Source organism: Desmodus rotundus, chromosome 1, assembly GCF_022682495.2.
Source record: "Desmodus rotundus isolate HL8 chromosome 1, HLdesRot8A.1, whole genome shotgun sequence".
NCBI classification, from domain to species: domain Eukaryota; kingdom Metazoa; phylum Chordata; class Mammalia; order Chiroptera; family Phyllostomidae; genus Desmodus; species Desmodus rotundus.
In genome coordinates this window covers 400939-415280 of record NC_071387.1, presented here as the reverse complement: position 1 = coordinate 415280, position 14342 = coordinate 400939, and the positions used below count along the sequence as shown (strand labels likewise).

General features: G+C 65.7%; 1 protein-coding gene across 7 annotated transcripts in view; it reads left to right on the top strand.

The window, feature by feature from the left end:
* The first annotated feature begins 222 nt into the window (after positions 1–222).
* The window catches only part of CACNA1B (calcium voltage-gated channel subunit alpha1 B), a 126857-nt gene continuing 112737 nt past the window's right edge, over positions 223–14342 (top strand). For all 7 annotated transcript variants that reach the window (XM_053918422.1, XM_053918416.1, XM_053918431.1 and 4 more), the window contains exons 1-3: positions 223–654; positions 1566–1671; positions 4608–4747. In XM_053918422.1, the coding sequence (XP_053774397.1) occupies positions 371–654; positions 1566–1671; positions 4608–4747 (530 nt within the window). In that variant the 5' untranslated portion in view covers positions 223–370. The remainder of the gene's footprint in view (positions 655–1565; positions 1672–4607; positions 4748–14342) is intronic.

The window sequence follows — 14342 nt, the reverse complement described above, 5'->3', positions numbered from 1 at the left end:
TCCCTACGCACCGAGGGCGCCCGCTCACCGCTCCCGCCCAGCCCCCTTGGGGCGCAGCCGGGGAGGACCCGGGGGCCCAGGCGCAGCCCCGAAGGCTGGCGACGGGGACAGGGCGGGGGCGGCCGGCTGGGGGCGGGGCGGGCGGGATCCGGGCGGGCGGGGCGGCGTGGATTGGCCGGGCACTGCCATGTGACCGGCCCCTTATAGGGCGTGGTGCGGGCGGCTGAGTCGGGTGCGGCGGCTGCCGGGCCGGGCGAGGTCCGGTGTGGGTCCGGCAGCTCCGTGGCTGCTCCGCTCCGAGCGCCTGGCGCGCCCCGCGGTCTCCCTGTCGGGGCCGCTGGGCGGGGGATGCGCGCGGCGCCCGGGAGCCATGGTCCGCTTTGGGGACGAGCTGGGCGGCCGCTATGGGGGCACCGGCGGCGGGGAGCGGGCCCGGGGCGGCGGGGCCGGCGGCACGGGTGGCCCTGGCCCGGGGGGGCTGCAGCCGGGCCAGCGGGTCCTCTACAAGCAGTCGATCGCGCAGCGCGCGCGCACCATGGCGTTGTACAACCCCATCCCGGTCAAGCAGAACTGCTTCACCGTCAACCGCTCGCTCTTCGTCTTCAGCGAGGACAACGTCGTCCGCAAATACGCCAAGCGCATCACTGAGTGGCCATATCCTGCCGGGGACCGGGCCGGGAGGGGGGCCTCCCGGGCGCGCAGGCATGGGGACGGGGAGCGGTGTCCGGTGGCCGCTGCCCGCCGGGTGTGGGAGGGGCGGCTGGGCCGGGGGCCAGTGGGCCCAGGGCCGGGGCGGGTCGCGTGCGGCGCCCAGTGGCCATCTTTCCGGGGCCAGGAGGAGGGTGCGACCGGGAGACGGCACGGCGAGGAGGGGGCGGGGCGGGGCTCCGGGGGGCCCCTCACCGCGCGCCGCGGTTGCGTGTGTGCGCACGCGCGCGCGTGTATGGTCGGGGTGGCGGCGGCTGCGGGAGAGGGACGTACGCTGGGTGGAGCCCCCGCCGGCCCTGGAGTCGTCCCTTCGCTCGCTGGGACCAGATGCGGAGCGCGCTGCCGTCCCGGAGGGCACCGAGGGCAAAGCTGGGTCTGCGTACGTGGGAGCCGGGCGAGGTGCGGGCTCGTGCTCGTGCCTGGCTGCAGGTGCGGGCTTGTGTGTGTGCGGGCAGGACGTGAACCCCGCGCTGCGCGTGCGTGCTTTCCGGGCTCTCGGGACAGGCATGTTCACGTGCCTGTGTAGCTACATGTGGCTGTGTCTTTAGGTGGGAGTGCGCCTGCGCGGGGTCCCTCCCCCAGCCTCGCTTCGGGGGCACACCACCCTCTTTCCTTGCGGGGCCCGGCTGGGCCAGGTGGCGCTGTCCGTGGTGCTGACGGCCTCCGGGACGTGCGGACTGCAGAGGCCCCTCCGGGTTGCCCCCAGAGAGGAGGGTGGGAGGCAGGGGTGGGCTCCGTCCGGACAGGTCATACATAGGCCCTCGGAGGCCGCCTGGCGTCTGCTGGGCTGCTGCTGACCGCCGGCCTCCGCGCCTCCCCTCCCCCGGCGCCTCCCGTCCAGTCCTTAACCCACACACTCCGTTCGAGTACATGATCCTGGCCACAATCATCGCCAACTGCATCGTGCTGGCCCTGGAGCAGCACCTCCCTGATGGCGACAAGACGCCCATGTCCGAGCGGCTGGTGAGTGTGCTGGCAGCTGCTTGTCCGGACCCAGACCCACTAGGATCTGTGGTAGCATGCCTTTCCTTCAGCTAGAACGGGCTGACTCCACCCTGAAGGGACAGGAGGACTGGAGCAGGCAGGTCAGCCCATGATGGTGGGGGTGCTGCTCGGCCTGTGCCACCAGCCACCTTCCACCCCAAAGGGCCATCCACCGCTGGCCTTAAGCCTTTGTGAGCTAAGAACTGAGAACTACACCTGGTGTGTGTGGGGGGCTGTTCCTAAAGGCCTGGGGCCAGGAGTGTCAGGCTCTGGGGCCCCGGGGAGGGGTGGCTACAGCAGGGCCCTGGGTCTGTCAGCTTCTCCTTCAGATCAGTCTCCCTGGCTTGGCGTTGCTTCCCTGGGGGGTTGCTCCAGGCCTTCTTCCAAAACATCCTGCGTGGTGTCCACCAGCTGCTGCCTCAGGCTCCTGGACTCCTGCTGAGGCACAGGGCCGGTGCCAGGGCGGGGGCTTCTCTGGAAGGGTTGGGGCTGCTGGAGGGGTTGGGCTTGGGTGGTGAGCCCCAGGCCAAGGTAAGGCCATGTGCCCTGGCCCCCTAGCCCTCCCAGCTGCCTGGGCCCTTGATGTGGGCAGGGGAGGGGTCTGGAGAGGGAGCCACTGAGGCCGCTGCCCCTGCACTTGGCAGGTGACTGGTGTTCCCCAAGCCTCTCTCTGTAACCTCAGTGGACATGAGCAGTCACAACACAGCCTGTGTGGTGTCAGCCTGGGCTCCGTACCTCCCTGCTGCCCCGCCACAGGCCCCATGGCGGGAGAGGGGTCATTGAGGCTGCCCTGGGCTCTCACAGGCAGCAGGGCACTAGGGGAGGCAGGGAAGGGGACAGCCAGTGTGGACTGCCAGGGCAGGAGGCTGGGGGTGTGCTGTTGGAGCGTGAAGGACAGCACGGCCCTGCCCCCCAGTGGAGTGGGGTGAGTCTGTGCCCAGTCTCGCCTGGGTGTGGGGCTGGGTAGGGCCCCTTGCCTGCTCTGGGCCTGGGCTCCTGCTGCTGTGTGCTGGTGCCGAGTACCCACCCCAGAGGGCAGAGACAAGGGGGAAAGTCAGAGGGAACGGGCGATTCCTGCACAGTCTCAGAGGCCAGGCCCCAGGTCCCCCTGCCCCCCACCCCAGGTCATGTCCCCGAGGAAGTGTGGCCGGGGTAGGGCCAGAGAGAAACAGGCCAGGAGGTAGGGAGGCCAGAGTGCAGCAGCCAGGCTCAGGCCTGTCCCCGCTGGGTGGCAAGCAGTCTTTTGGGTCAGCTGGGCGTGTGGCCAAGTCCAAGCTACTGCCTCCAGCCCAGGAGGGCTGGCTGGCGGTGATGGGCATGGGCCCAGTGCAAGGGTTGGGGGCTGAGCCTGGGCCTGGCCACAGGCCTCAGGAAGCCTTGGCTGACCCCGGCCCTGTGTGCTGGCTTCCCTGGCTGGACGGAAGGCTGGCCTGGAGCTGGGCCTGGAGAGGTGGTGGGGGTGGCTCTGGGTCTGGCTTGGAGGCTGGTGCTGCCGCCTGGGAATTGGCCAGGGCTGGGGGAGCAGGGCAGCCTGAGCTGTAGGGGTCTCTATGGCTCCCTGTCTTAGGGGCTCTGCTTCCTGCCCACTCACTGCCTTCATGAGTGGCCTTCAGCGGGACCCTCGCTTACAGGGCCACCCACCTCTCTCACCGGCCAGTGCTCAGCCATTCGGTCAAGGGCGGAGCTCAGGAAGAGCTGTGAGGCCAAGGGTTGAGGTGGGACCCGCCCATCCCCCCAGGCCTGCCCTTCTGTCTGCCCAGAAGCTTTCATGGAAGATCCTTGTTCAGGGCCCCATGGCTCCCCTGGGGCAGGAGGGGAGAGGGGGCTGACCAGCCACACTAGACCAGAAGCCTGGGGGCAGAGTCTGATTCCATCATGAGTCAGCATCAGGGAGGCAGGAAGGAGAAGCTGGGCTGTGATGGACACTCCATGCAGGGAGGACCGTCAGCTGTGGGCCTGGGAGGCTGGACTGAGGGCTCGATGGGGTGGGGCCCTCAGGGCCAGGGCTCCCGGGAGAGGAAGGCTCAGGCTGCCATGCTGAGTGGGAGCTGGCAGAGCCACCTGGGCCCACCTGCCCCCACTGCCCTGCAGCCCCAGCCCCTCCTGCCACTGGCAGGGCCACCCCCTGCCTGTTCTCATGCAGCAGAGCTGGCATGCAGGCACCTGAGGGCTGTGCCTGGTTGTTCCATGCTGGCCGCCCTGTGTGTCTGCCCCTTTGCTAGCTCCTGGGCTCACCTGTCCCCAGGCGCACTCTGCCACCGGCCACACATTCTGTGTGTGCCCACATGGTGTCCTCCCCAGCCGGGCTCTGTGGGCTCGTCCCCACCTTGCTCAGCACCAGAGGGCCTGTCCTGTCCTGCTGGGCTGAGTGACGTGCGGTGGGGTGGAGAGAGGGTCGCCGCAATGCCCCGCCCCATTCCTGTGTCCATGCTGCTCCCTCTGGCAGCAAAGCCTCTCCTGTGGCCAGCTGGCCAGATGCCTCCCCTGTGCAGGCTCCCGGGGCCCGACCATGCGCGATCCTGAGAGCTGCAGGTGTTGATTATCCAGAACACGTGTGTCAGTGAACAAGTGGGCCCTGGCGGCACTCCTGGCAGCCGGGCTGCCGACCTCGGGAGCCCAGGTTCAGACCCAGGTGGCCTCAGATGGGCCGTGAGTGTCCGGCCCAGGCCCTTGGTCTCTCTGCGCTTCAGTTTCCTTTGGAGTGGGGTTGGCTGCAGCACTTAACGGCAGGCATTGGAAGGGCTGCCCTGGCCGTTGCAGGGAAAGCCCGGGAGTGTGAGTGTTGTGTGCTTATTGCCTCCCCTCCTGTGGGGCTGCGGGGTGGGGCGGGGAAGCCCAGCCCGACCCATGGGGACTGGGGTGTGGGGGGCTGCGGCGTCTCGGGGCCGTGGCGACCGGGCACTGTGCTCCCCCAGGACGACACAGAGCCGTACTTCATCGGCATCTTCTGCTTCGAGGCCGGGATCAAGATCATCGCCCTGGGCTTCGTGCTGCACAAGGGCTCCTACCTGCGCAACGGCTGGAATGTCATGGACTTCGTGGTGGTCCTCACGGGGTAGGTGGCTCGGGGCGCGCCCTGCAGAGGGGCTGGGTGGCCTTCCTGGCCCCACCTGAGCTGGCCGGTGTGGCTGCAGGGGGCTGTGTGTGTGGAAATCTCTGCTTGCCACCCGTGTGGGACCAAGAGGTGACTGTGCTGTAGACCTTGGCTGAGGGGCCAGCTCTCAGGTGAAGCTCGCTGACAGGCACGGGTGGGACCCCTGGTTCTGTGGACAGGTCACCGCGGGGATAGGACTTCCAGGGCAGGGGGAGGTCTGGGCCTCAGTAGCAGTGTGTCCGTGGGTTGGAGGCGTCTCCTGCCCGAGGACGTCAGCTGCGACGGTCTCCCTGAGCCCTGGGACTTGACCAGGCTGTGCATTTGGCTCCTGGAAGCTGTTGACCCTGCGACCTGCCCGCCACTCCCCTCTTCACAGGGGCCCTGACGATGGCCCTCAGCAGCCCTGAGTCTTGGAAGTTGACCAGGGGTTGGGCTGGGGCAGAGTGCCCTGCCTTTCCTTGCTGAGCCCCCGCCCTTCAGGGCCTCAGTTTCCCTATCTTCCTGATGGGTGCTCTAGGGCCCCTGCCCTGCTTCTTTGCCCAGCAGCTGAGGGCAGGGCTGAGCTCTTGCTTGAGCTCGGGGTGGGAGTGAGCGCCGGGGGTGTTTGCGGCACAGACCTGTCTGCACGGCCCCGTGGGCCCTGCCCTGAGCCAGGGACTCTGGTTTGCTCTTCCCAGGAGCCTGGTGGTCCCGAGAGACTCTGGGCCCAGGTGTAGCCAAGTGGGCCCCACTCGGCCCAGAGCACAGGCCAGTGTGAGGGGAGATGAGAGGTGCCTCGGGTACTCCCGCCTCGTGCCCCCCTCGGTCCTTGGGCCGGTGACACCAGCCCCTCACCCGCACTGATGGGACCTCGCTTGCTGTGTGTGTGTGCAGACCTCTGTCCCACTGATGACCCGTGGGGGCGGGGTGGGGGGTGCCCGGTGGGCAGACACTGCAGGTGGGTTGGGGAGTGTCACTGTTTACGTCTCTCTCCCTCCCTCTGGACGTGAGTCCCTGAGGACGAGAACAGCATCTTATTTTCCAGGGTTTCCCCAGAGCCTAGCATGGGGCAGGCTCCCAGGGGGGGTCGGGGGGGTCTGCAAATTAGCGGATTATTGAAGTGATGTGGGGCAGGGCCGGGTGGGGGTGGGGCCCGCTGAGCGCGCGGTGCGCTGTCCGTGGTGCTGAGGGGTTGAGCTGCTCAGGGTGAGGCAGGGGGTCTGCTCGCACCTGCTCCCTGGCAGGACCCCTGGGTCTTCCACAAGCACATCCTGGCCCCAGGCCCAGGGGGCCGGGGGCCCCTGGTGGGGCTGGGAGAGACTTCCCGAGGGTGCTCCTGGGCTGCCCTCCCTTGCCTGGTGACCACATTCCCGAGTGGGCTCGCCGTCCGGGGCACCCCAGTGAGAGGGCCCCAAGGGTCCCCCACTCCAGCCCTGCAGACCCCTCCCTCTGGCCCTCTTTCCTCTCTGTCTCCCGCCTGTGCCTCTCCGTCTTCTGTCCTCTTCCTCAGGTGTGCTTCCTTCCCTCCCTCTCCAGTCCCCTGATTCCCTCCCAAACCCCCTCCTTCTCCACTTACTCTCCGGGCTTCTGCCTCTGTCCGCGCTTCTCTCGCTCTGTGCGTCCATTGCTCTGTCGGTCTGCTCTTTCTTACGTTCCTCCTGTTTCTCTTCTCTGCCTTGTCTGTCTCTCGTCTGGGCCCGGAGGCCCTGCCTTCTCTGTCTTCGGGACACGGTCTAGGAGCCGGAACCCACCACTCTGTCCTTCCCTCATCCCTGGAGCCGGCGCTGGTTTGGGAGGGGGACGCCTGGTAGGAAGGGTGCCCTGTGTCCTGTGGGGGTTCACACGCTGGCCCAGCTCCTTGTGCAGCACACAGGATTCACAAACCTGCGTGTGCATGTGGGCGCACATGTTCCTGTGTGTGTGCACACATGGGCGTGGGTGCGTGTGTGTACACGTGTGGATGTGTGGGTGTGGGTCAGGTGTGCATGCCTGTGAACCCCAGGGAGAGGCCCTGGGTCCTTTTTGGGGTGAGTGCTGGCTGGTGGGGAATCAGGGAAGAGTCCTAACTCTGATCCCTCCTGAGCTGACGTCCCTGTGGGTAGCCATCCAGGGGGCCTGTTATTTCTTGTTACTTTGTTGTTTTAATTAGGGTTAGCTTAATTGGTGCCCAGGGGGCTGGAAGCCCTGGTGGGTTGGGAGAGGCCCTTGCAGGGGCCACCTGCTGCCTGGCGAAGCCCAGCGGACCCCCAGAGTCCAGCTGGGGTCTCTCCTGCTTCTGGGGCCAGTCCGCAGGCCAAGGGAATGCCCCAGCCTGGCCTCGGGGGGCCTCTTAGCCTCCTCACCTGCTCGCCTGTGAACTAAGCCTGGGCACACCCTGGGCCTTGGGGTGGAGGCACAGCCTCTCGTCCTGGCTCCCTGGGAGTGAGCTGAGGGCCTGTGCTGCAGGCTGCACTCCACCCGTATATCTGTCCAGCTACGTGGGCCGCCCCGTACGTGGGTCATTTGTCAGTCGCGCACTTGTTCAGGATTTGTTGAGTGTCTGCTGTGTTGAGCGTGCCCACGAACAGCACTGCACTCGCTCTGGGCCTGGGCTTGGGGTTCGCGTGCTCCCGTCCCCACCAGTTTCTCTCAGCACACGCTTATCACTTCGCGTCTGTCTCCTGCCGCCCTGCTTGACCCTGTCCTCCACGGCTCCGTCAGGTGCCGGCGTGCCCTGAGGCCACTCCGTACATGCGAGCGCCAGGCTTTTTCTGTCCCACCGGAAAAAGGGCAAGGAGGGCAAGGCAGGCTGCAATTGTCCCTGCCAGACACAGGTGTGGCAACAGCCCTGGGCAACGAGGGCTGAGCAGGGACCCAGAGCTCATAAGCCAGGTGGCCTGTGTTTCGGGAGGGGCAGGTGCTTCTCAGAAGGACGGGGGGGGGGGGGGGGCAGGGGGATGGAGGGTGTGAGCAGGGCAGTTGGCAGGGCGGGTGGGTCCTGGACCGTGGGGTAGGGCAGGGTGGGGGTAGCCCCTTTGCAGTGCAGGGAGGCTTGCAGGAACCGGGGCCCTGTGGCCCCGAGGGCAGGAGGTGGAGGGGCGGAGGATTCACTGGGGGCTCCAGGCCGAGTGCTGCTGCGCTGGTCCAGGATCCAAGGACTCACAGGTGACTAGACAGAGTCTGGGGGTGAGGGCGTGGGGTCCAGACCCCAGGAATCCAGGCCCATCTGTCCAAGGCAGTAGGGACAGGGTCGGGGTGAGTGCGGGGTGTGCACTGGGAGAAAGAAGGGACAGTGCACCCATGTCCCCAGCCAACCAGAGTCGACCACCCGGGGTGTCCTTCCGGCACCAACTCCACTCCCCGCCCAGTTCTCTCAGAAGCCCTTGCCTCCCCCTTTGGTTGTGAGGGGCTGATTCTAGTGGGGACAGGGCCAGGGTCCCCTCAGACTCTGGGGGCATCCTCCTGCTGGGAGAGAGCCCCAGAACCCTGAAGTCCCGAGCAGCCCCACCCCATCCTGGCCCCAGCCTGGGGCTCCCCTTCCTTGTCCTTGGGGACAGCAGAGAGATGTGTCCCAGCTCAGGCAGGTGGGGCCCCAAGAGGACATTTCCAACCGCACTTCTTGTTTTACTCCAAATTAAACTGGAGTCTCTTTCCAGGACATGTAATTAGAGCTGAGAGGCACCTCCTCCTCTGCCTGCATGGGGCCTCCTGGGGTGGGGAGGGCCCTGGAGGGAAGTCGCACAGAGAGGCCGTGGGCTGGGACACTGGCTGGGCTGGGCCGGGGGCCGGGGGCCGGGGGCCAGGGGCCGAGGGGAATCAGGGACCTCACACCTGAGTGTGGGGTGACTCTTTGTCCAAGGGACAAGACACACCCCGTCTCAGTGACCAGAGACACGTGGGCTGACCAAGCGTCAGCCCTCTGGCGGCGACACATTCGGCTACTGGATGTCCACCCTTGCATGTCCACCCTCCCCCGGTCCCGTGACTGTGGTCCTGCCGGGGGTCTCCCTGCCTTGTCAGATGGGGGTTTGCTGGACTTCTCTCTTGTCCCCACCTGAGGCTGGAGACAGCTCCTCCAACATGTGGCTGAGACCAGGGGGAGGGGGCTGAGTTCAAACAAGGGCCCTGGAGCAGAAGAGGGAGGCTGTCGGGGCCTCATTATTGGGGGTCCGAGTGAGGTTGGGGTCCCTGCAGGTGGGGTCCATGAGGCATCACAGGTGGTCCAGGAGGGCCTGCGGGTGGTTGAGAACCCCACCCCTATGGTGGGCAGGGGTCTGGCAGGGTGGAGCCACCCTGTGCCTAACCCCCAGGCGCCTCCCTCCGACCAGGCCTGGGGCCCCCGGGTTGTGCAACCCCAGGGGAGGTGGGCAGGGTGGAAACACCCAGTGGGTGTTTATAGACGCCCCGCTCTCTCGCCCTCGCCCCTGAGTCTCCTCTGTTGCAGAATCGCTTACACTCTCCTGTGGGGGCAGCAAGAGCCACGCCCCTCCTGGACACTGGCTACAGCCCCCACCCGCCCCAAAGGCCTGGTGCGCCTGGGCAGGAGGGACCCAAACAGCTGGCCTCAGGCCTGAGCCTCTGGCCCTGGGGTGTCCCCAAGGTGGGTCCACTCCTGGGCTGCACAGTCCTACGTGGGCGAGGAGGGGGTGGGGCGGTCACTGGGCAGAGCACCAGCCATTGTGCAGACGCTCGGGGTGCAGCCACCTGACCCAGAAGCCCCTTGGGAGCGTTGGCCCAGCTCCCTGCAACCTGCCCGCTTCACAGGCCCCCGGGGACAGGGCACCTGGTGGGGAGGGAGGGAGGTTTCACCTGGACCCCAAGGACCTTCTGTCATCCCTGGTGCCTGGGCTGCTTGTCCCCGACGCAGGTGTGGTCCCCAGGGCCTGGTGGGGGCTGGGCCGGGTGGTCCGTTCTTCACTTGTTCGGCTGGGTGCCCGGGGCCCTGTTCCTACTCACAGCTGAGGCCTCCTGCGCTACAGGGCTGACAGGCACTGCCCATCGGCCCCAGAGCTGCTCAGGGAGTCCTAAGCCGCTAGCTGACTTCGAGCAGGAGGGAGTGCGGTCAGACCCCTATGGCCACTTTGGTTCTGAGTGAGCCTCAGAGCCAGATTCAGGGCGTCTCAGCCCCGCCCACCCCCTTCCGTGGGAGGAGTGGGCAGGAGGTGATGGGGTGGAGTTGGGGTGGTGGCCTGGTTGGGGTTCTGGGCCTTGATCACTCCTGGGCCATCATCTGGGGGTGCGTTGGGGGGGGCGTTGCAGAGTCCCTGCCCCTCTCCTTCTTGGGTATATAGCTGGTGGGTTAAAGGGGAATGGCTGGGTAGCCTCTAAATTAGTTGCCAGTTTGTAAGAAGGAGCTTTTGCATAGAAATGCATGTTTCCACTTGCTTCGATGAAACCCCCGGGGGTGGCAGCAGGTCTGTCAGATCTGGAGGGTCCCTGCAGAGAGGCTGGGCCTGTGAGCTGGGGGCCGCCCCTCCAGGCGGGGTGCTGTCTCCCAGGGCCCAGAGGCACAGGCCTGGCACCCTCCCCACCACAACTCCCCACGATTTCCATGGTTGGTGCACTTGCCGAGGTCACAGGAAGCCAAGTCTCTGCCTGGGGGGACAGGACCCTTCACCCAGGGCTGTGGACACCCCTGCAGCTCCAGGGCGAGGCCCCTGGGATTGGAGCTGGTCTTACTGCTGAGCTCCAGGCTCTGCCCTCAGCCCCCCCACCCCCAGGTGAGAATGGTTGCTGGTGTCTTCTGGTTACTTGACCTGCGGGGTGAGCAGGTGCAGGGATGGAGCCTCCCCTCCAGCTCTGCCCCCTGGGTGTGCTGTCCCTCAGCCCCCCGCCCCGCCCCTGGAACCATTCTAGAGCCCCCCCAGCAGGGCCCTCTCCCTGGGGAGCCGGAGCCTGGGCCGGCCCTGCCCTGTCTGTGGGGCCCTGGCTCCCTGGGCCTGTGGGGTTTGCGGCTCCACCACCCTCCCGCCCCCGCCTGGCTGGCCCCTCCTCACCCTTTCTCACCTCAGGAGCCCTTCCTGCTCTGGCAGGCTCTTCAGCATCCCTGATTCTTTTCCGTGAACTTGTTCCCTGGAAGGCCATGCGGCCCTCCCCTCCCGCCGCCATAACAGAAGGCCCGGGCAGGCGGCTCCCACCACAGATGTGCTGTGTTAGTTCTGGGGGCGGGCGGTTCAAGACTGAGGTGTCCACAGGGCTGGTTTTGGTGACTCTGCCTTCCCACTGTGGTGTCACGGCTCCGGGCTCTTCCTGTCCTTGGGGACTTCAGCCCTGTTGGGTTGGGGTCCACCTTAAGACCTCCTTCGGGGCCTGTCTGCGAATGTAGTCCCACCTGGGGCTGGCGCTGCGGGAGCACCTGCAGGACGAGCCTCTCTCGGACCCGTCAGCACTGCGCCCAGTTCCCGGGCTGCAGTCAGAGCTCTCCACACCTGTGTGGGCCCCGCATCCACCCCCGGGGCTCTGGGTGGCCATGTGACTGACCCCAGGTGCCGCCTGTCTGTGTGGCTGGCGTGTTATGGGACCCTGCTGACTGTAATCCCACATCTTCCTCCACCTCTTGCCCTTCTTCTGACGCTGGGTCCTTTGTCTGTCCTCCCAGTCCCCGGCCTCTGGGTGTGACGACACCACAGCAGCTCCAGCAGATGAGCTCTTAGGGTGGGCCGAGCCATCTAAGGGTGGGCTCCCCCCCCCGCCCCCTGGGGGACCCTCCCTGCCTGGGTCAGCACATGGGTGGGGTCCCCTGGGTATGGTGCAGCCCCCTGTCTGGGGGTAGTCCCCGGGGACCTGTAGCATTTCTCCCCACTCTGCCTGCTGTCTGGGGACCTCATTCTAGGAATGCAGTGTGGGGGCTGGGCGGCCTCCGCAATGGGCAGGAAGTCAGAGCTTCCCTCTTCCCATCACCCCACCCGCATTGGGTGCAGCATTTCCACGGGCTGGGGGCTGAGACCTAGAAGTCCCTGCAGTGCCCAGCAGGGGCGCCCCCCCCCACCAGCTGCCCTCCAGCCCTGCCCCTGACTGCGTAGCCACTGTCTGCAGGGAGGGCTTCCCTCCCTGTGCTGAGTCGGGAATGCTGAGTCGGGAAGGGGGTGTAGTGGCCCACAGAGCCAGAGCTGCAGGTACAGGGGAGCAGGCGGGGCCAGCTCCGGACAGGCGAGCAGGTCAGTACAAATACAGACCTTTCCTATGTGCTGGCTGCTTTTTGTTTGTTTGTTTTTAAATCCTCAACTGAGGACATTTTTTTCCATTGCTTCAGACACAGACGTAGGGAGAGAGAAACTATGATCGGTTGCCTCCCTTATGTGCCCAGACCGGGGATCGAACCCTCAACCTTGGGATGCTCCAACCGACTGTGCCACTCTGGCCAGGGCCCAGCTGCTGTTCTACTCTGATAACCCTCCAGCTACCTGAGCTAAACGTTGCCGTGAACACCCCTTTAAAGAAGCAAATATGTTGTTGTGGGCTGATTGTTGATTCATGAGGTACCAGAAGTGCTGGCCCGGAGAACCAGCCCGACAGCGAGGCCCTGCCTGCCCCCCCCTGCAGCCCCGCCCCGCCCACAGCCCGGCGCAGGGCCGGTCTCCACGGCGGTGATTTTGTCGTTCCAAGGACACTATGGGAATGGGCTGCACCTTTGGGGACCGCTTCTCTCGCTGCACACGGCGTCATGAGGAGGCAGGAGTTCCTTGAATGATTAGGGCGTTTCTGCTGCTGAGTTGTGCTGTGCCGCGTCCGGGCCGCGGTCTGTTTGACCGTCCCCTATTCAGGGGCGTCCGGTGGCTTCCAGTTCTTGAAATGTTAGGAACAAAGCCCCGCCCGTGTGCACGGTGGCGTTGTGACTGCGTTTCTGTCCCACCAGCGACGTCACTGGGCCGAGTGGCAGCTGCAAGTTTGGTGTTTACAGAAACCACCTGCTGGTGTCCTCGGCACACTGGCCGGCACTGGGCGCCGTCCCTGCGATTATTTCTGGCCTCCTGTGTGTGCAGTGGACTTCGTGTGGCCGCGATGCCCGCCCAGTAGCCCAGGAGGTCAGATGGCCTTGGTGCGTGGCTCCTTTGCCATCCGTCTGTCCGTCCTGTGAAATGTTTCTGCGTAAACTCTGCTCAAGCTCCGATTGGCTTCGTTATTTCATTTTCGAGTCTCAGTGGCCACAGTCGAGATTGTCTCCCAGTTTTCGGCTCTCAGTGTGTGATCTGTCTCGTGGATTCCTGGAGGCCATCGCGTTCGGGATTCACTCAGCTCTTAGATCTGTAGGTTTAAGTCTCTTGTCAAATTTGGAAAGTTTTCAGCTGTTGCTATTCGAGGCCTCTCAGCCCTCCCTTGCTGGACCTTGCCCTCTGGGCTCTGACCCACCGGCGGTGTCCCGCCGCCCTTGCGGCCCCCCCCTGCCCTCTCACTCTGGCCTGTTTTCCCTGCGGCCACCGGGCTCTTTCCTCGCTTTCCTCTGCTGTGGGGGCCGCCGTCCTCTTAGCTCTCCTCTCAGCTGTTCTACTTTTCAGTCATAAAACTGCCACCGGAAGCTTCTTGATGTCTCGTGTATCTCAGAGGAGGGGTTCGGTCTATCCCAAGCGTGGTGGTGACTGTGGAAGCCTTCTCATCAGAACAGGTGGTTTCGACCCCTCTGACACCTCAGGTGGGGCGGCTGTCGCCGAGGGCCATTGGCTCTCAGGTCTCCACGGCGTTCCGAGTGAGTTTTGGTTGAAGCTGGGACATTTTCACATTATTCCCAAGCCTCTGTTTGTTATTTAACCCTTTTTAGCTGAGTCTCTGGTCCTGACCCTTGAGGGGACCAGGGCTCTGCCTTGCCTTGTCCGGGGGGAGGGGCCAGGGAGGAGGACCCTGCAGGGCAGGGGCTGTGACACTTTTGTGTGCTGGGGGTCACTGTGCGGGCGCCGGGCTGTGACCCGAGCATGACCCCCGGACCTCTGCACTGTCCTCTGTGCCAGTGCTGACCTGGGCCCCGGCAAAGCCCTGGGAGGCAGCAGAGGCTGCGGGGTTCTGTTTGGGTGACGTGTGCAAGCCGCCCTCTGCCAGGCGTGCGCTTGGGCACAGGCACCCACACAGGCCAGCATGGCCCATCTCCAGCCCAGGGTGTCCAGCCTGCTCCAGTACAGGGGAGCCTGCTGGGGCCCTGGGCCTGTGCTCCAGCGCAGCCCGGTGGGGGCGGGGAGGCTGAGACCCACAGGCTGTCTCCATGGCAACGCCAGCAGCCTCCTGGGCTAGAAGCAGCACCTGGAAAGTCGGTGACAAAGCGGTTCCTGGCGACTGTGCAGGTGCTGCTGCTGCCCCTCAACTCCCACCCCTGGGCGGGGCCGGTGGGCCGGCACCCTGCTGCAGCCCTGGCCTGGAGGCCCCTCAGCTGTGCGGTGTGAGCGGGGCTGGGTGTGCGCTGCAGAGGCCTCTTCTGGGCAGGGCAGAGCAGGGTGTCCCGGGCCGCTGGGGATAGTGGCCACTCTGCCACCTGTGTGCTCCTTTGCGGGACACATGGAGCCAGAGCCTCGAGAGCCGCTGGGTGGGTCCGGGGAGGGCGGAGGGTGCCCCCTACCTGTCCTAAAACAGGGTGCAAGTGCCTTCTCCCCAGGGACCAGGGTGAGGATTCAGT